This window comes from Tasmannia lanceolata, unplaced genomic scaffold (assembly GCF_043159265.1).
Source record: "Tasmannia lanceolata isolate RefF3 unplaced genomic scaffold, GAP_Taslan_0.1 ptg000012l, whole genome shotgun sequence".
Taxonomy (NCBI): domain Eukaryota; kingdom Viridiplantae; phylum Streptophyta; class Magnoliopsida; order Canellales; family Winteraceae; genus Tasmannia; species Tasmannia lanceolata.
The window spans coordinates 9,220,273-9,240,971 of NW_027518689.1; the positions used below are offsets into that span (position 1 = coordinate 9,220,273).

Genomic DNA, 20,699 nt, shown 5'->3' on the forward strand with positions numbered 1-20,699 from the left:
TCCACCTCATATTCCAACAGCTGCTCGTTGAGAAGATGAACTTTCTTCTGAAGAACCTCGTTCTCCCGCTTCAAGTCCTCGATCTCCTGACCCATCTTCGAAACACGCCCATGCAGTTCCGTTCCCTGACGATAGGCTCGCGAAAAAAATGACCACTCCCGGGCAACGCGGGACCTGGACAATCTGTCCTTCCTAGGCAGGGAAGAAAGGCGAAGGGGGGGGGGGGGGAAGCCCGACGAAGCGCCCGGGCCCCTCTTAGCCTTCTTCCGACGAGCCACGAGATCCTCCCCAGGATCGGAGGACAAGTCAGGGTCGCTCGACGACTCCTGGGGGAAACAGGCCTTGCCCTTAACTTGTGAAGAAGAGCCAGACATGTTACTGGAAAATATACAAAAAAAAACCCCTACCGCAAAGGAAAGAAGAAGAGCGACGAAGAGCCACAAAAAGACACCAGGGTAATTCCCCTCTTTTAAACTCGGAAAAGAAATCCTGGTGCCTCGAGACAACGCAGCCTCCCTAACGACGCTGCCGCTTCCCAAGGACAGCTGCCAGATAAAACGGCACGTCTCCTCGCACCCCGGAGCCCTCGTAAATATCCTCATCATGACTTAGCTCGAACAAAACGTTACTCCCTTGGCCCATTCAATGGACCAAAGGAGTAAGGGGGAGTTATGATGGGGCATAAATACGGCTGCACGAGCAGATATCGCCACGTGTCATCCATGCACGAGCAGAGCCCAACCATCATGAAGAAGGGTGTTGGAAAAGGGCAAAGACCACACATTCATGCCCCGTGTCGCCCCCTCACCACCCAGGCCTCATCATCACAAATTAGGGAAGGAAATGGCCGCCAAAGCCACGCGCGTCGGCGAGGCAGAGGGACGGCCCAATCCTGCAAAGGAATTTTTTCCCTCCACAATGATGAAAAGGGTACTCTCACCACCCAGGCCTCATCATCACAAATTAGGGAAGGAAATGGCCGCCAAAGCCACGCGCGCCGGCGAGGCAGAGGGACGGCCCAATCCTGCAAAGGAAGTTTTTTCCTCCATAATGATGAAAAAGGCCGCACAACGCCCTTTAAAAGGGGAGGGAAAGGAAGAAGAAGAGGACCTTTTTTTCCTTTGACCCCAAAAAGCAGGGAATTCACCCATCCTCCACCCCGCAACATCGAAAAAAGAGGTGAGGCAACAACAGAGGAGGCCAGGAACCCCATCCTGCCCTCCCTGCTAGTCCCCTCCGACTCACTCACACACGCACCCAGAAATGTCCCCGCGCACCGGCCCTGGTAACCATGGCCAAAACCCCCTCCCTTTCTAGCTGTTCTTTATATTGACTGGTCGAAAGATCTGACTTGGGTGTCGAAGTGGTCGTCCGGGACCCACCCCGGACCCCCTGACCCCCTTTTGTTTGTGATTGCAGACCCCGCGGAGGCCCTCTACCGACCGCGCGATCGCAGACCCGGATCCAGACGCCATCACCTGAGAGGTCCAGTTAGTCAAAGGTCCCTCAGCCGGGGTGATAAGATGAGTGGGATTCAGTACAAGCGGGCTCCTGCTGATCACGGCTACAGTCTGTGACCTCTCATGGAAAAGGGAGCTCAGTGCATCCCACCCCATTGCATCTGCTCAGTCTGTTTCAACGGTCTGTAAGCTTATCGGCTCATCATCTAAATCACAATCAAAGAAAATTTCCAACCCAGGAAGTCTCTGTCCAGTAGACTCGTCTATCCAGGTTTCTGTAAAGCCACAGAAAGGAAAATTTGCTCCTTCCTTACGGAAACGCCCATTCATTCTTAAATCAAATGGCCCCATCGGCAAGTCCAAACCTCTGCGACGACACTCTGCCCATTTCATCATGTATCGCTTCATTTCTTTGACCTCTGCCTTGGTTGGTTCATACCCAAGCCCAAACAAACCATTAAAGGTCTTGAACACTGGCCATTCAGTCATACCCTGATGGTATCTGCCCAGTCCTGCACCCGGGATGTAACCTTGCATACGGATCATTCTGACGACATTGGAATTTGTACTTCATTCATCGCTTCTTTAACAGTTATAGTCGCCACTTCTAAGGAGAAACCAGTCAAACTAATATCTCCTTCCTTTCCCAGGGTCAATTCCTGCGAAATCTGACCCACTTCCAAATCCGAGTCTCCTTTAACAGTGACCACCTTATGGTTCAAAATGAATTTCAATTTCTGATGCAAGGTGGATGGAACAGCTCCAACCTTATGTAACCATGGGCGGCCAATCAACAACAGAAAGGAGGCCTTAATATCAAGAACTTGGAACTCAATATCGAATTCCACTCCACCTATTTGCACTTCAGTTATTAAGGTCCCTATCACATCACGCCTAGTCCCATCATAGGCCAAGATACCTTGATCTGAAGGAATGAAACTCTCGGGTCCAAAACCCAAAGTAGTTACTGTACTTAATGGGCATACGTTCAGGGCAGACCCATTATCGATAAGGACTTCAGGCACCTTCTTTTTGTTGCAAACAACAGAAATTCGGAGCGGCTTCGTATGGTCCTTTCCTTCTGGGGGCAAATCACTGTCCGTGAACGAAAGAGTCTTCGTTGTTCTGGCCACGGAAACTACACTGACAAGCTCGTCAGGAGTTATCTCAACAGACACCTGGGCAGAGTTCAACTCTTTCAACACTACTTTCCGGTGTTTCGAAGATGACATCAAAAGACCCCAAACAGAGATGTTTGCTTGGGTTTTCTTCAACTGCTTCAGAAGATTATCATCTTCTTCATTTATAATAAGTCTATTCTGCCTCTGACCATCAGCAGCCCTTGCAATCTCAGCCGGATTGTTAGCGCTCAACTCAGGAGGTTTAAAGACTCGTCCTCCTCTGGTCATGTGACGCATCTCGTCACATTGATCATCCAACAGCAACAGCTCATCATCATCCATACTTAAAATGTAAGGACTTCTGACATCTTCTTGTTCAAAGTCATCCACCTCTAAAATGTATGAGGTCTTCCTTCCTCTCCCCATGTTATCATAATGAGGAATATATGATTGAGATGAAGAAGATTCTGCAATCTCAATGTCACTGAATGACAATACATAGGGCTGCTTCCCTTTCACATCCTTAAGTTCTTCCTCGTCAAACTCCAAAACATATGTGTTATCTGTCATGATAGCACATATAAGAGTAGAGGGATCAAGAATGGGCTCATCACGAAAGATGGCATTAGCTGCAGGAGGAGGAGCAGCACGATGATTCGGGAGGGGATTCTGAGTAATATTCGGCCCTTTAACTGAGAGCTCATCTTTATCAATCAGGTTTTGAATTGCATGCTTCAAGGCGAGGCAATTTTCAGTCAGATGACCTGAATTCCTGTGATATTCGCAATGCTGATCCAACCTCCAGTATGGTGGTAATGGATTTGGCACAGGTTTCAGATCCGGAAGTTTTATCTTTTTGTCTCTTACCAGCTTTTTTAATATCATTGGTAAAGGGTAAGGGAGGGGATCGAATTGCCTGAAAACATGTTTCCTTACTGGTCTAGCCACCTCAGCAACAGCTTTGACCTCTGGTCTGAATGCTGGCTTGAAATAGTTCACTGCATGAACCTCTTTAGGTGGGGCCATAGGCCTCTTGCCTTCCCGCACATCGGACAGTGCCTTTGCTCTAAGCCCTTTGGCTATAGCGTCCTCTGTCTGGGTGCCAGTTTTTATCAAATGATCAAAACTAGGATAGTGCTGGGGTGCGATGAAATGGAAGTATTGCGAAGACAGACTTTTGATCACTAACTTGATATGATCTTCTTCTTGCATCCTCTGACTCAACTGCGCAGATTTGCGCCTCCAGCGCCTGATAAACAATGTAAAAGTCTCTTGGGACCTTGCTTCAGCTGCTTCAGGTCTCTCTTCGTTATCTCAATCCCCTCCTCCATCGAAAACTGTTCAACAAACAGGTTCGATATATCGTCCAAAGTTCTAGTTTCTTCCGGCTTCAACCTCAGAAACCACTTCTTAGCTATTCCCAAGAGAGACATGGGAAATAGCTGAGCCATTTGTTCACGGCTCAACCCGTGCTGCTGAGAGAGGGTTATGAACCATCTGACATGGTTTCTCGGGCATCCAGTGCCATCATATCTATCATAATCTGGTGCCTTGAACTTTGGCGGTAAAATAACAGTAGGAGTCTCAAAGTACTCAGAAATATCGAACCTCTTCGGCCCTTGGAACTTCATGCTTTCAATGTCCTTGGCCATCTTCTGACACATACTGAATAATTCCTTCTCCCTATTCGTCTGCGGAGCGCAATATTCTGCGGCATATTGGTCGTCGTCGAGGTCAATCTCCTCAGCAGGAATATGAGGTCTATTGGGGTTAGGAAATGCAGTTGGAGTAGGCTGGATGACAGGCGCTCTAGAAGTAGAGGTCTTGTCGGTATTTTGGGATTTTAGCACAGCCATTTCCTCCTTCAACCCCGAGATATCTCGAGACATGTTTCTCAACATCTCTTAAATGATTATCATGGGATCGGTCAAATCAGCCATTTGGTCAGACTCAGATGAGTTAGGTAACTCAATTGTAGGGGATAAAGATTCTCTGGATGATATAGGTGAGTCAAAATGACGGACAAGTCTAGAAACAGAAGAAGATCTAGACCAGGTAGGTTTGGACTGGTTATCTTTTGATGGAGCGATGGTTGCTCTCTTTCAAAATCTTGAATGGAAATTAACATATTAGATTAAATGATTGATGAGTGAAATAAGACATTCTGAGCAAATAAAGATAAGAGAAAACAAACACACTTTCATTGATAAAGCTTCGAACTGTGATTAAAACATATGACAATACTAATCTCTGATCACAATTTGGATAAGAAGATTGACAATTAAAAAGGAAATACATAAATCAAGATAACAAAACAGATATGGAATCTCAAGGCTCTTCGATCCGAGCTCTCCTACTTGCAGGCTCTTCCGATATTTCTTCACGTCGGGCTTGGGATGATAAACTGAACCTCCTTTCCATATTTTTGTTTCCCCAAGCAGCCACAATGGATCTGATAAGATCAGGAGTGAGATCTTCACAAAGAGGAGGGACTACGGCTCCGGGAGGACATAAAATTCCCGTAACCTGATGGAGAAATCGCATGGGTGCATAAAAAGATGATTTCTCAAGACCCATGAGGTAAACAAACGGATGTGGGTAAGTGCTAGTGAAAATTTGGAAGCACGAATGACTCACCCAACGAAACTGGCTCCACTCTACATGTTGCAACCAATTGCGCCATTCATCAATAGACTGAGGTTGATTGGCGATTGGTTTCCATGTACGGAAATTTTTCAGGGTATACGGATTTTGGTTTTGTCGATGAAGAAATTGAAGTTTTTCACCAAGCCAAACATACAACAACTTCACACACCCACAAAAATTTTCTTTAATCTCTTGGGAAGCAATAAGATCTAGTCCCAAGAATGTCCCTGCTAACATGGTGGGTATAGGATTCCTCCCCTCATTAATCTGATCTACCACTCTTAATAGGGTCAAAGATGCAACGTGGGAGTTTCCGCGAAGAACGTGTCGTGCGAAGCCCATAAAGATTAAAGCGCTACGTCGACAATCCTGAAAACGAGAATTGGTAGGATCGACGTTTTTAGAAAAAAGCTTAATCAGGTCTTGGATTTTTACGCACTTATCCGTTAGACACGGCAGAGCATCCACAGTTTCATTTTTGAACAGTTTACAAAACAGATTATGAGGGGATTCTATCCTTGAAGGTTTAATCCAGAGTCCCTCAGATGGGAGCTCTAGCAGGGTACACCAGTCCTCAAATATGGGACAGAGTTCAAAACGGCCAAATCGGAAGACATGAAGAACAGGATCCCAAAGTCCAGCAGCTGCTTGGAGAAACTTCCAATTTATATCCCGACTGTTCAAATGAGTGAACGAATTGATGAAATGATCAGCCATATTTCTCTGTGACTGCTCACGCGGAAGAGCTTTAATTGCATCGGCTATCCAGTTATCCAACAAGATGTTTGCCATAATCAAACCTGACATAAAGATAGGAAGGGATAATGAGGGAATGAAGATAACTTGGAATAATCAAAGATTAGAGATAAACTTAATGATCAAACATAAGAAGGATACAATTGGTGACATCGAATGTTCCAATGACGATCAAAGATGATCAGAAACTCAGAAACAAGACCGCGGTCACAAAATGACAAAAGTAGATCATAAACCGGATCTAAATCTGGAAGATGGATGTCAAAATGTATGATCAAAGAGATCAACAATGATAGACTATGGTCATAGAGACAGGACGCAAACTGTCGACCATATCTAAAGACAAAACAAGCAAAAATTTGATCAATATATACGAAATATGAATGACACAACAAAAGAATAGATAAATCAAGTTTGAATTCGAAGGATAAAACGGGTGAAATTTATCATCATTGGGTCAAAGAATAAACCGTAACTATGAGTGTGGCAAGTACAAGTCACTAGCCAGGTTTAGATCTGAGAGATGAATAAACAAGACGGATTGATTCAAACCAGGAATCTCTACTAAAAAGTAGGTCCTGATCTTATAATCAAGAGATATATGGACAAAATCTCAAAGAATAGAGCAAAAGATAGGCCATGACCACGAGAGGGGTAAGTAAAAGCCACTGGTCGGGTCTAGATCTGAAAAACGAACTGATATGATTGATTAGATAAGACAAGGAAACCTCACTAAAGAGTAGGCCCCAATCTGATAATCAATATATAGACATATACACACATAACCTAACCAGGAGCACCAGCCCTAAATATAATCCTGCAGAGTCAAGACGCTTGACTCAAGACAGACATGTGAGTGCACTAGGACTGTGTTGTAGCCACATAAGGTGAGCTACAATAATCTATGGATAGTACATGGCTCCTAAATCTAGGCTCCAACATGTGTAAGTAACGCATGCTCGTCCTTATATGAATACAATATATATATAAACACATGCAGATCCTAATTGGGTTTTACTAAGTCAGCAAATATATTTATGTCCATAATATATGTAAAATGAAAGTAGGGCTCCGAACTCAATATATCGGGTACAATGCTTATGATCCATACTTAAAATGTATAACACAAGTACGCCTAGTGTTATACATAGTATGCTTCATTGCTCATCGGCTGCTGTAAACACAAGTACGCCTAGTGTTTACGACTGCAGCACCGGCGCATAGCTTGGTAATAGATACAACAATCCCAGCAGGGTAATGACATCCCATCTGGGATGTACTGTATCTATCCCATGGAGCCAATAATAATAAAATCAAAATAAAATAAAAATAAAAACAAAATGATGTATCCCATGCAGTGTGTGAATCCCTTGTTTTAAACACCTATCTAGTGTCCCTGGATTCTAATCGATTAAATTCCCATTTATAATGATTTTAGCCCAAAATTCTCCAAAGTTAGGAACAAATGGCATTTTAACAGAGTTAGGCAATGTTCCAAGAAATCCCCAGCAGAGTCGCCAGCCTATGGACCCCGATCCGGGAGAGAGGTGAGGGACGAGCCCCCAACGGCCTCTTGGATCATCCACGTGTGAAGGAGAGCTCTACCGAGGAACTCTCGAAACGGATGCTACCCTCATAGCATAGCACGAGTGGCGATATAAAAGAGATACCTTTCGATTCGGGAACAAGTCCGGATTCGAAACGTACCTAAACAAACTCCGAGTCGCCATCCATGGTATACGGCCATGGATCCTTAAACAAAATATGCTCTGTATACCATGGATAACCAGAAATGTATATGGGTCCGTGCCTGATTACGAATGGAGAAGGTCTGAAGAGCACCCCCAATTCGTCCGAGTGCGAACACTTGGTCTCTTATGCCACTTATTATTAACCTCGAAGAGTTTCGGGCGAAAATCATATGAAATAGGAATAATTCTCAGGAATCGTCTACCTAAGCATGCATTTCCTGAGAATAAAGAAATAAGCACACACAAAATGAAATGAAAAGAATGTGTCACCTAAGCAAAGCTAGGTTATGAGTGACATGCCTAATGAGTGTCTAAGTTTTGGTGGACATACACATGCAAGCTACAGCTAAAGGTATAGGATCTGTACATGACAGTAAATCTAAAATTAACAGTTAATCATGAATAGTAAATGAAATAAGGAATAAACAAAATGCCAGGCAAATAACAGAATAATGAAATAAAAACCTACGGCGTGCACATAGCGCCTATCTACAATGGGGCGAATACATAGCGCCTAATATAAAATCCTAACACATCTCATCTAAAAAAGCAGTAAATGACAGATAAAAAATGCAATAATAAAAACCTATGGCGTGCACATAGCGCCTATCTACAATGTGGCGAATAAATAGCGCTTAATATAAAATCCTAACACATCTCATCTAGAAAGCAGTAAATGACAGATAGCAAATGCAGTAATAAAAACCTATGGTGTGCACATAGCGCCTATCTACAATGGGGCGAATACATAGCGCCTAATATAAAATCCTAACACATCCCATCTAGAAAGCAGTAAATGACAGATAGGAAATGCAGTAATAAAAACCTATGGCGTGCACATAGCGCCTATCTACAATGTGGCGAATACATAGCGCCTAATATAAAATCCTAACACATCTCATCTAGAAAGCAGTAAATGACAGATAAAAAATACAGTAATACCGTAAAGTGTTACAGCTAAGAAGATAAACCTGCGCAATGAGCAAACGTCAGTAGATGATAGTAAAGAAATAATAATCAATAACCTAATAGGGATAGAGAATTGCAGCTAAGCATGTGAGAACTACAGCTAAGCAGGTAGAGCTACAACTAAGCAACTAAGTAAAACACATAAGCAGGTAAATGTTATATCTAAGTACGTAAGTAAGCAAGGAGATGAACACAAACTATCATGATCCTATGTAAGAATCGATATACAAACACAAGCCCTAAGTGCTAACAACAGACCCTAAGACTCTAATGTTTAAGCCCGAGTCCTTAGATGATTTGATGTTCATCCAAAGAAGCCTACGTATCCCCGCCTCCACGAGAATCAAGGCAACGTAGTTCTTCGCGCCTATTCTAAGCTATGATGCCTAGGACATCTAAACCTCTATCCTAGACACGACCTAAAAGACCGGACTAGTTATTAAAGCTTCTTAAGCGATCATTTAGATTCCAATGAATTGTAGATTTTAGGACACCCTATATGCCCTAACTAAATGCAGATTAGCCCTAAGCTAATGCAGGTGGTTCCTACAACCTATGTGTAACTAGGCTGTGTTTTCTAAGGAAAACAATGGGATCACTAACGTATCCAAGACCTAGTCATCAGTCGGCGATGTGAATCGCCAACTGACCGGACGGAGACGCTCCTATAACTCTAGGACAGACCCCTAACTCTAAAACAAGCACACAACAAACAAACAATCAAACACCCTATGAAAAAGAAACTCCTAACTCTAGAGGAAGATCTTTTGAAAACAAGGTTTTAAAGGTTTTTGAAGAAGGTTTAAAATATTATTTACAAAAAGTTTGGCTAGACTTGGGATATGGATCCCAAGCTGCACTACGTACCTCGTGAAAGAGGATCAAGCCAACGTAGTTCGGAACGAACTCTCAAACTATGCTTCTAAAAGAAACACTCAACACTTTAGATTTCTTTAAGGTTTTTTATGTTTTCAAATGTTTTTCTTTATGTTTTAAATTTCTAATGTTTTTTGGATTATGCACCCCCCTTCTTTATATGAAAATGATATATATATATATATATCTCCTTTTCCCCCATGGACACCCCCTATCTTAATTAATTCAAACCCCCCCTATACACTCATACTACGATGCTCTCGAGGCTCGTTCACAAGGCAAATCAATTCGAATTTCGACGAAATTTAAAGGGGACCCCGGTGAGACTCTAATCTAGCTAAGGGTGAAGTTTGGGACCCTACCTAGTTGATTTGATAGGGTTTCGCACAAAATTGGAAGGTTTAGGGCACGGTCAAAATGGGGTGTCTACAATAGGTTGCCTTCATGGAAGAGAATCGTGCTTTCCACTCTTATACAATTTAGTATATAAATTATAACACCTGGTTGCCTGGCATGTTCTCAAGATTTTCGTGGACAGAAGATCTCAGAGCCAACAACGTGCTATAGTTTAGATGCCTAAACTATACAAGATGGATGCAATTAATGAACGATTATGAACTCAACCTTTGAACTTATAATAACCTAACATTCTAAATTCCAAAGGAAACTATTAACATCTATGGCTTCTATTTACGTGGTTTGAGAATTTCATTCTTACTGAAAAGTTTAGATGTTTTGAAAATTCTCATGGTTTTTTAATTAATTTCAATTTTCTTAAGGATTTTAAAGGTTTAAGTCCAGATTGTAGATTTTCAAAGAAACTTATAGCAATTACGATCCAATTAATCTTAAATGTTTATGATAGCTTTCTCTTGACCAGAGAAGGTTACTATAAAATTTTCATGAATTTGCAAGATGATTTACTATCAATTTTTTAATTTTGAAGATATACGTCCAGATTATAGATTTAGACAGTAACTTATAGTAAATCTAATTTAAATAATCTCAAATTTTTACAGTAGTTTCATCTTGACTATAGAAGATTATTTTAAAATCTTTATGAATTTTTGAGGTGATATACGATCAATATTTGATCTCACAAAATCATACTATTTAGAAAGAAAAATCACAAACACATCATTGATAACATCCTAAAATGATGAAAAAATCACATATGATATAAAATGAATTATAAGAGTTTCTGTCAAAATTTTAGAATATAAAAATTAAAATTCCTCCATAAAATCGATTTTAAAAGGAAAAAAGATCTATATGCTTTCTTGGAATCAAAACCCGTTTATTATGAATAAATCAAAAACTGTATCAAAATATTGTAAAAGCCTTTGAAAATATTTCTCTAATGTTCCAGTAATCTATGTTATTGGTTTGTAAAGAAAAATTTTGAAAATTATTTAATTTGGTATAAAAACGAATTATGGCACGCCAAACGGCGCATTGATTAGAAAATAGTTTTTTCAAAGTTTTCTTTCATGAAAAATCAATTTATCATTAAACTTAAACTCAGGAAAATTTCATTAATTTTCAAAATCATTTGATATTCATTAAAAATAGGGCAAATTTAAAATAATTTAAATTCGGACTAAGTAAATTCAAAAAAATATGAAAATATTTGGGTGATCTAAAAATCCTAAAAACCCACTGGAAATAAAATTTTACAAAGTTTCGACTTAATTTGATATACTTTTGGTTTCATTCATCGAGAAATAACCCTTTTCGGGGTTATTTTTCGAAAAATATAACGAAAGATGAAACGATCAAACCGTGGCTGAAAATCAAGTTTCCAGTGGTTTTTTGATTTTATATTAAACTCAGAAAATATCAGTTTTCTTAAAAACCCATGTTTTCAAACACTTGCTTTGAAGACCAGATTCAAATCCATATTGAATAAAGAATGAAAGAAAATCATTATTAAATGGAGGAAAATTAATTTTCTCATAAAATTCTGAATTTTGAAAACTTATTATTTATTTTATAACATACTGAAATTTCATTGAAAAATTTACTTATTTAAACCATATACAAAAATAAAAACCCTAGCATGCTTTTCTACTTTTGATATTAGAAAGATGAAGGAACCTACAGTTGATCGCAAATCATTATCTTTATGGCTGGTATTCCGAGATATACGCTTTGTCTAGCCCTTATAATTGCAAAAGAACCCCAAAGAATGATTGTATAACCTCCAATATGTTGAATTTATAAGAAGAACTTGAAGAGATATTAGTGCTCTTTGGAGAAGATGAAGTGTAAAACACCAAAAACCAAGAGAGAGGAATTATTGGATGTTTTTTTTTCAGAGGGACTACTGGTTGGATGAATTTCCAAGAGGAGAAAAGCCTTGAGTGGGTTTGCTTTTATAGGCACAAGGCTAGGTTTGAGTGAATTTGGAAGTTTCCAATGTGAGCTCGCTCCTTTTGGCTTGTTTTCAATTTGTGCTTTGACTTTCTCATTCTTTGATTTCCATATTGAACATATTTCTAAACCTTGTTTCTTGCAAAGCAGTGCTAAATTACACAATAAAGATCATTCAAGATCAATCTAGAAGCCTTCTCACGTAGGAAACTAGCTTTTATGAATGATTTTCGTCCAAAGAAGGCTATCCAACGTTAGAGCTCAACTTTTACTTATTTAGGGGAAGAATCAAGAAAAGTCGTTAACTAGAAAGTTGTAGATTTTAGACCAAAGAATTCTTCATCTGGTCATTTCGAAGGGTATGCCGTGCCAACAATTAAGTTGTCCTTTGCAGATTTTCAACTTAACGGACCGTTTGTACTTTAACTTTTGCTTGAAACATTATTTTTAATTGTGTTTCTACAGGTGAGATGATCCTAATTTTTGCCTAAGCCGCCCTTTCAGGTTTTCGACTTAGCGGATCTTCAGATCTTCTTGTTCATGACATTGGGAAGACTTGTGGGCATCTTGAGAAGGTTTGCTGGTTTTGGCAACTGTGACCGAGCCTGAGATAATCAGGTTGCCTACGTACTCCAAAGATGGATTGGGATCAGGTCCGCGTAGTTCGAGTCTTTTTGCGGGGAAACTAGTTGGGTGGTTTTGGGTTTGCCAAATGTGATCGAACCTGAGATTATCAGACTACCTACGTACCCCAAGGGATGGTTGGGATCAGGCATGCGTAGTTCGAGGCTTTTCTGTAGGGAAAAGGATCGAAAGGGGATGATTTCTGTTAGCTTTGCCAAAAATGGTGACCGAACCTGAGTTTCGCCAGGCTGCCTACGTACCCCAAAGGTTGGGATCCGGTCCGCGTAGTTCGTGGCTTGAAGGCATCTTCAAAGGATGTTTGATTTTGTAAGTGAGTCATTTTGGCTCTGGTCGGCACATGGAGGCCTTTGATTCTTTTGATTTGATCGAGGTTGGTAAGTTGGAAATTCTATCTCCATTTTGGTCAAGAAGTCTGACGGCTTTTCCGGACACGATTTTATCAACGATGTAGGGGTCAGACCGGTTTGGTCTAAACTTTCCCCTTAGATCGAAGACATGAGTTCGGTATTATCTAAATACCATACCCCCCTTCTGGAAGTTCACGGCTCAGTTCAGCATTTTCAGTAGGTGTATCAGCTAACTGTTCTTGAGACAACTTTGCCTTTGGTAGACTTTAATAATGTTGAATTTTTGAGGAATGGTTGTCCGGATATTGCTGGTGATTACACCGTGGGAGATGACAAATAGCCCTTGATTTTTTGAAAGCTTCTTGATATTCAGTGTTCCACTGTTTGGATAGTCGTCCTTTGTACAGGCTTTGTTCAGATCAACGCAACACTGTATTCTTCCATCCTCCTCAGGAATTGAAAAAATATTTGCTAACAATTCGGGATACCTGAACACTTTTTAGAAATCCTGCTTTTAGGTGCTTGATCTTTGATGTTCAAGAAACCATTCTGGTCTCATTCTTCTGAGCTTTTGCTTCTTTGTCTTGGCTTCCGGAAAGAGAGGGATATGGTGCTGGATAATTTTCCTACTTAATCCTTGCATATCTTCGTAAGACTAGACAAAGGTTTCTTTGAATTCTTTTAACAATTTGGTTAATTCCGCACACTCTTCAGGGGATAAGGTTTTGCCAATCTTAATCTCCTAAAGCACGAATTCAGTGCCTATGTTAATAGTTTCAAACTCATCTTCTAAAGGTTTTGTTTAACGCGCTCCTCCTCTCTCTTGGTTAATTCCCTAACCTTGAGGGGAGTTTCGTCTACATCCTCGTTTGAGAAGGGTTGTTCGTTATATTTTAAAGCATTTACTTCAGAATAATCGAGAGACAAAAGTGAGTACAAAGAAAGTTCTTTTATTGATTTACAAAATATATCAGAAGAAGAACTAACTGACGTGCCTTGTCGGGCTCTTTTACATTTGATGCTTTTTCAAAAGATGAGTCAGAATCGGAAAAGAAGTATGACTCAGAAGATAAGAAGTCTGTATCCAGAGGAGAAAGGAGTGGGATAAAAGTATCCGACCAGTTGTAGAGTTCTGCGTTGCCAGCATCAGTAATCATACTTTGTGGGAAAAAATGCAAATGCTCATGCTTTCCTGGTTTCAGCCATGACCTTTAAAAGATTATATCTGCCCCTGATGGGATGATGAAGTCACCCTTGTCGATGAGTTTCTGGATGGCGTGCTTCAAGGAGACACACTTCTCAGTCGGGTGGCCCTTCCCTTGATGATACTCACAGAATTCTCACTCACTGTAGTTTATCGGTAGTGGATCTGGGGGAGAGCTAGATGCACGAGCAACGAGCTTATTGTTCTTGATCAGAACCCTCATGACTGTGACCAGGTCAGATGGTAATGCGGAGAATTCTTTCTGGGGCCGTGGTGACCATTTTTTCGAAAGTTTTCCCACTTTGGCTGAAGTGTTTTTTATTTCTGTCCCAGACTCAGGATTCTTGGAGTATGCACGCCTCGACTCTGATACTGATCTTGGAATCCATCCTTTGGCCATGGAATTATCTATCTTGTTACCCGTGTCTATGAAATGTTAGAGACTTGAGAAACTTTGGGCGGCCATAGGACGCTAGAAGAAGATGGTTAGGTTCTGTTGCATCATGTCTATCTGATCTTCTCAGACGGTCGTTTGAGCATCTGAGTTGCCTTTTGACGCCAACATTTTATGAAGTCTGAGAAAGATTCCATAGGTTCTTGCTTAGTAGATTGGAGATCCCGGCGAGAGATTTCGGTTCTGTCCTCATGAGAGAATTGTTTGATAAATTCATTCATTATGCAGTCCCAGTCCATAGTCGGTAACTCAGACAAATTTAAAAGCCACTTATGCGCCATGCCTTCCAGAGACATCTGAAAGGCCAATGCTAACTGTTTTGGAGACTGATTCTGTGATCGGAGCATGCCTTCAAACGCTATGAGATGCATACGAGGACAGCCGATTCCATCGTACTTGTTGATATCTGGCCACTTGAAGCTGGTGGAATGTTATACATCGGGGAACAGGGATACCTCCCGCATGGTGAGTCTTGATGACCCCTGAACCTTAATGACCCTAAGGTCAATGTTAAATTTAGCGAACTTATCTTCCCACTGGTTGACTATCTGCGTAAGAGGATGATTCTCATCGGCGTACTGCTCCTCCAGGAATGGGTCCAAAGGTTGAGCCGTAGACTGGTTACTGGGCTGGGCAGGTATGGTTTCCTGGACAGGAGGAATAGGCAGTTGAGGTGTGGGAGGTGCCACAGTAACCTGAGGAGGTGATCTCACGGAATTTTCCTCTGAGAGTTGACGGAACCTTCGAGTGAGTTCAGTTACTGCCTGTTGCAGCCCTTGGATAACCCGAGACTAGTCCGTAGGTTCTGCCATGATGGAAAGAGGAGTTGAAGGATCAGGAGGATCTGAAATTGCTACCGAAGGAGTGGGAATTGGAGAGCTAGGTAGATCCAAGGTTTTCTCTAGACGAGCCTGGGTATGGGACCAGGGTTTTGACTTCTTGGGTATGACGGTTTCAAGTGTATGAAGTTCCTACCTGCAGATGGGAATATATACACTAGTTCTTAGAATTTTTCCTTGCAAGGAAAAAAAGAGTTATGCAAACATTTGGAAGAGTACAAACAAAACTTTTATTTATATGTCTGACCAATTTTCATAATTTGTACAACAAGGCCTGTGCTAGCCTAACTTCTAACGACATTTTTACAAAACAATTTTACAAAACTTTTGCAAAAAAGGAAAGAAAAACTTGATATCTTCTGTAAAGAAGCAGTCCACAGGCTAGTGGTTATGAACTGAACGGAAGGCAACAGGGAGTTAGATGGCTTATGGAGGCTCTTCATCCAAAGGGATGTGCGAGAGGAGCGATGAATAGTGGTCCGATGCACCCGGTCATCCTCTGAGACATGTAGAAGGACATATTCTCTAGACCAAGGACTCAAACATATCTGGTTTTGGCCGTACTCATGGTAAACTTGCTAGAGCCAGACATCCTCCAAGAGATATCGTAGCTTGTACATGTTCCTAACCAGTTGTACCACTTAGGTTTAGTAGCAAAGTGAACTTATGGTTTCCACAAGTTAAAGTTTGAGATGTAGGGGGTTGTCCAGGGACGAGGGATAACTATACGAAGCTTTAGACATAGCCACATGTAAAGCAGAGTTGAACATCCTGTGAAAGGGAGATGAGGGTACCGAGAGATGCTATCTAACCCCTTGAAGGTTTCAGCAAGCATGGAGGGCGCTGGGTTAGCATCTAATGACAATTGGTCCACAGTACTGAGAAGGGTGAGAGATGCTACAATAGATTCCTGACATAGAAGATACTTTGCGTACACACAAAGTATAGACGCTTCATGACGACGTTGCTGAAATACTATGTACTCTAGGTCTCCCTCTGGGTATAGGCATCAATGAGCCTATCTATGTAAATGTGGGACCCAATCCCGCGAGAGCGGTGGGGCGCGAGCCGCCATGCACTCTCTTGGTCTCTCGTACCCACGCGATTGGCGTGTGCATTTTATGATTGATTTTAATTCATCTTTTATGTGAACTTGGGATCACTAAGACAATCCAAATTCCACACAAAAGAGACTGACAGAGTCGCCACCTAGATGTGGGATCTAGGACCCATAATTAACCAGAAATCTAGACTCGCTACCTGGTTACAAGAATGGAAGGTATGGGGAGTTATCCACCACATGCACCATTCCTGCCCGATAATCAGTCTTCAATTCCAAAAGTTAACTCTTTTGAATTCATTTTAAATGGCTCATTCAACTCTATGTTAGTGTGCTAACTATGTGACATGCATCCTATCATCTAATTTGAATGTAGATCCTAAGTGTGTATCTTGATTTCTTAATTTGTTTGAGTTCAATCTAAGTGAAGGTTCTCCTAAAATTCTAATTTCATGGAAAATCCTAAGTGATTTATTTAAGAATTTACAAGAAGATTAATATACAAAACCCCACAATTTGTTGTGGAGCCGACTCGCGGTTGGTAGGCCATCAGACATCCAAGCTACCTACGTACCCAAGCCTCACTGGGATCAGAGTCGACGTAGTTCGGTGCACCTAAGCTAAGCTACTTATGCCTAACTCAACTAAGACACCGATCTAGACTGGATTGACTGTTTCAACAGTTTTAAGAGAAGTTATTTAATTCAAGTTGAAGATTTTATTATCCTAGGATTTCATCTAAGATGCTATATGATCCTATCTAAGTGCAAGTTGTCCCTTAGACTAATGCAGGTTAACCTACATCCTAGGTAACTAGGCTTGTCCTAAGGAAAATTTGGGTGACTAGTGTAACTAGACCTATGGCACGGTTGCTATCCATAGCAAACGTACGTGATGAGGCTGGACTCCTAACTCTAGGACTCCCTAAAACCTAAGACTCCCTAAAACCTAGGACACGACCTGACACCAGTGTTCCTAAATTGGGCTCTAATGGTTCTTATGACAGAAACCGTAATCCAACGGTTCCGAAAGACACGAGACAAATCGATTTAAGTTCTTGGAGTTAAAGAATTTCAGATTTCAAAGATTTTCGGTTTCTGGACATTTAAGGAATATCAAAGGCTCTATGATTCACCAATTTCGGCCTCCAATAGCATCCACGGAAGGGAATCGTGCGCTCTTTCTTTGTGCAATTTAATACTTAGGTTATAACATCTTATTGCCTGGCATATCTCAGGATTTCCGTGGACAGTAACCTCGGAGCCAACAACATTCTATAGCTTAAATATTCAAATTGTCAAAGATCGAGGGCAATAGGGATACGATTATGGATGCACTGACCATTTTTCCAAGGAAATCTAAAAATCCTAAAATTTCTGTTTCGATGGATTAAGGAATTAATATGTGACAGAATTTTATGGATCTTTAGAAGCTTTGTAATGATTTTTAATTAATTTCGGATTTTCAATTAATTTCATTAGTTTTATACCATAAGAGTGATTTTACAAGTGAAATTATTGTAAACGAATTCGAAATGAGTTGACATTTCTACAGCAACAAGATGGGAATGTATGTAGCTTACTGGATGAGTTTTGCAGATTTTTACATTAAGCTCATATTTAATTTTGATTTAACAATAATAAGACCAGATTAAAAAATAACACAGAAACTACTACAAATAGAAATCTAAATTCAATGAAATTTCTACAGTAGTAAGATATAAGTAAAAATAGCATGTTGTGAGATGTTCATGAATTTTAGGAATTATTTACTATTAATTTCGGATTTTTCAATTTTCAGACCAGATTATGAATTAAGACTACCTCCCATATGAAAAAATATCCGAATCACTTGAAGATTTTACAGCAACAAAAAATATGAAATATAAAACTACTGTAAAAATTGTAAGAATTTTATCTGTGATCTGATATCAGTAAAAATTCCCCCAAAATCTGATAATTTGAAAAGAAAGCATAAAATAATATACCAAACAAATTCTAACAATTCTCAAAAATTCATGGTAGAATATATCAGTATCATCTTATTTTCCGACGAAATTTCATTAATTTTGGAATCCGTTTAGTATATAATTTATTTTTCTTCGTCAAAAAGATATTTTTGAAGAGTTTTCTATTTTTAAAACACGTCGAGAAAATTACGACTCCGGAAAATGTCCTTTAAACTTGTTCTGATGTGATGAACACAAGAAAATTTTAAAATTTCAAAAAATAGATCATCCTGAGATGGCTATTTTTTCGAATTTCGTAATTTCTCAGCCATTATTTTAAATAAAATTCTACTCTTCACTCAAATTCTAAAAAACCTTCGATCCAATGTCCGATCCGATCCGATAGTTATTTTACTCCATTTAGATAGATCATTGTATTAAATTTTAGGACGAAACAGAATTGAAACACTCATGCAGATCATGATTTTAAGCACACACATTTAATATTAAGTTAAAATCATTTAAATGCTAAAACCATGCAAAATACATAAAAAATACCAGATGATTCGGGAAAAATCCGAGAATAGGGTACCGACCTGTGATAGAGTTCCTCGCCGAATCCGAGAGCCACAGAGTCCGAAAAATCCCGCCGACGTGCGATCCGCTCCGTTCTCTTTCCCTTTTTTCTTTCTTTTTTTGTTTTCTTTTTATCTCTACCACGGCTGGGAGAGGTAGTGATTGGGAAGAGAATGTGAGAATGGCAGAGAATGAGTGAGATAACAAAGAGACTTGAGAGGGATAAACAAAGAGAGGGAATGAGATAAACAGACAATGAGAGAGAGTGGGACAAACAGAGGTTGAGAGAGGGAGAGATAGAGATTGAGAGAGGGAGATAAGCAGAATGATGGATAGAGAGTGAGAGGAATTGGGTGAACGACGAACACAGAGATATGGAGATAGAAACAGTGAGCATGGAGATAGAAACAGAGAGCGACGTTGAGAGTGCTATGTACAGCACTCTGTTTTCTTTTTCTTTTTTTTCTCTTTGTTTTTTAATGGGCTGTTGAGGGCGAGAGAGGTGGCGAGGTATGAGAAGATTGAGGGGTGTGGGAGAGATAGAGATTAAGGGAAAGAGAAGCATGGATTGAGAGAGTAAAAAAAAATCAAAACATGTCTCGGTTTTTGAAGAAAACCGAGACTCTGTTCTTTTTGTTTTTGTTTTTTAAAAAGAAGTAGAGAGATTGGGGAGATGGAAAACAAATGGAGCAACAGAATGAAAGATGGTGAGGAGGAATACTAGAGGGCGTGGGCGAGACAAATGAGAGGCCGAGATAACAAGGTCAGACACGATGCTCTGTTTTTCAAAGGGAGGCACGATACTCTGCCTTTTTTTTTCTTTTTTTTTTCTTTTTTTTGAAATGGCGAGCTTGCTGTTCCGACCGAGGAGATGAGAAGAGAGCAAGAGATGAGAGAGCTCTCCTCTCTTTTTCAAGGTGGTGGAGAGATTATGAGAGACCACCTTCCAGAGAACTGCTGTTCTCTCCCCAAGGAGTCTCTTCTATACGGTTTTTCTCTTCTTTTTGCTTGTAACCGAGAGACCAGAGAGAGAGAGAGCTGGGAGAGATTGAGAGTTAGAGATTTACGGCACTCTCTTTTTTGAGCGAAAGAAAGTGAGATGGAGAAGGATCAGAGAGGGGAAGATAGACAGAGAGGATTCAAGAGTGTCTCGTGAGAGAGCAGTCCTCTTTTTCTTTTCTTTTTTTCTTTCCTTTATTTTTTTCACCCACCAGGGCTTGCTGTATATGTTTCTCCTTCTCCCCTTTTTTCCTTTTTTACCTAGTCCTAGGTTAGAATGTTACCTCCTAAAAAAATGTCAAGATTCTATTCTTAGAAAGGCTAAATTCTCACGTAGCAATTCCCCTAGAATATCACCAGTATTTATAGAATTCGAATAACATAAAATAAATGGGATTTTGAATTGGTCTACCTGGGACCCACGAGAGGCAATTAAATTAAGCTAGCTTGATCCCTTTTCCATGTGTCCGAATATCCTTCTTATAGAAATAAGGCTGCCAAATTTTTGATTCTGAAATTAGGATGATGTGTCCTCCTAAATCAATTCAATGGGCTGATTCGAGCCATCCAATTGATTAACCACGCCCTCTAGATCTTCTTCATTAAATGATCCAAGCCGTCCATTTCAATGGGCTACCGAATAAATGATTCATTCTTTTAATTCATCGTCGCAAG

The 20,699-nt window shown here is 40.4% G+C and overlaps 1 protein-coding gene across 1 annotated transcript; it reads right to left on the reverse strand.

Moving 5' to 3' along the window:
* Positions 1-2,002: 2,002 nt before the first annotated feature.
* LOC143888528 (uncharacterized) lies at positions 2,003-3,793 on the reverse strand. Its single transcript, XM_077392982.1, has 2 exons — positions 2,852-3,793; positions 2,003-2,734 (listed from the first exon to the last, which is right to left on the reverse strand). The coding sequence occupies exons 1-2, from the start codon at positions 3,791-3,793 to the stop codon at positions 2,003-2,005; spliced, it is 1,674 nt and encodes a 557-aa protein (XP_077249097.1).
* Between the last annotated feature and the right edge of the window lie 16,906 nt (positions 3,794-20,699).

Bases quoted from the DNA above. Each gene is read 5' to 3' on its own strand.
- LOC143888528 (XM_077392982.1), bottom strand. From the start codon at position 3,793: ATGCAAGAAGAAGATCATATCAAGTTAGTGATCAAAAGTCTGTCTTCG. The intron at 2,735-2,851 runs GTCTTTAAACCT...CTTCTGAAGCAG, and splicing joins ACATGACCAGAGGAGGACGA to TTGAAGAAAACCCAAGCAAA.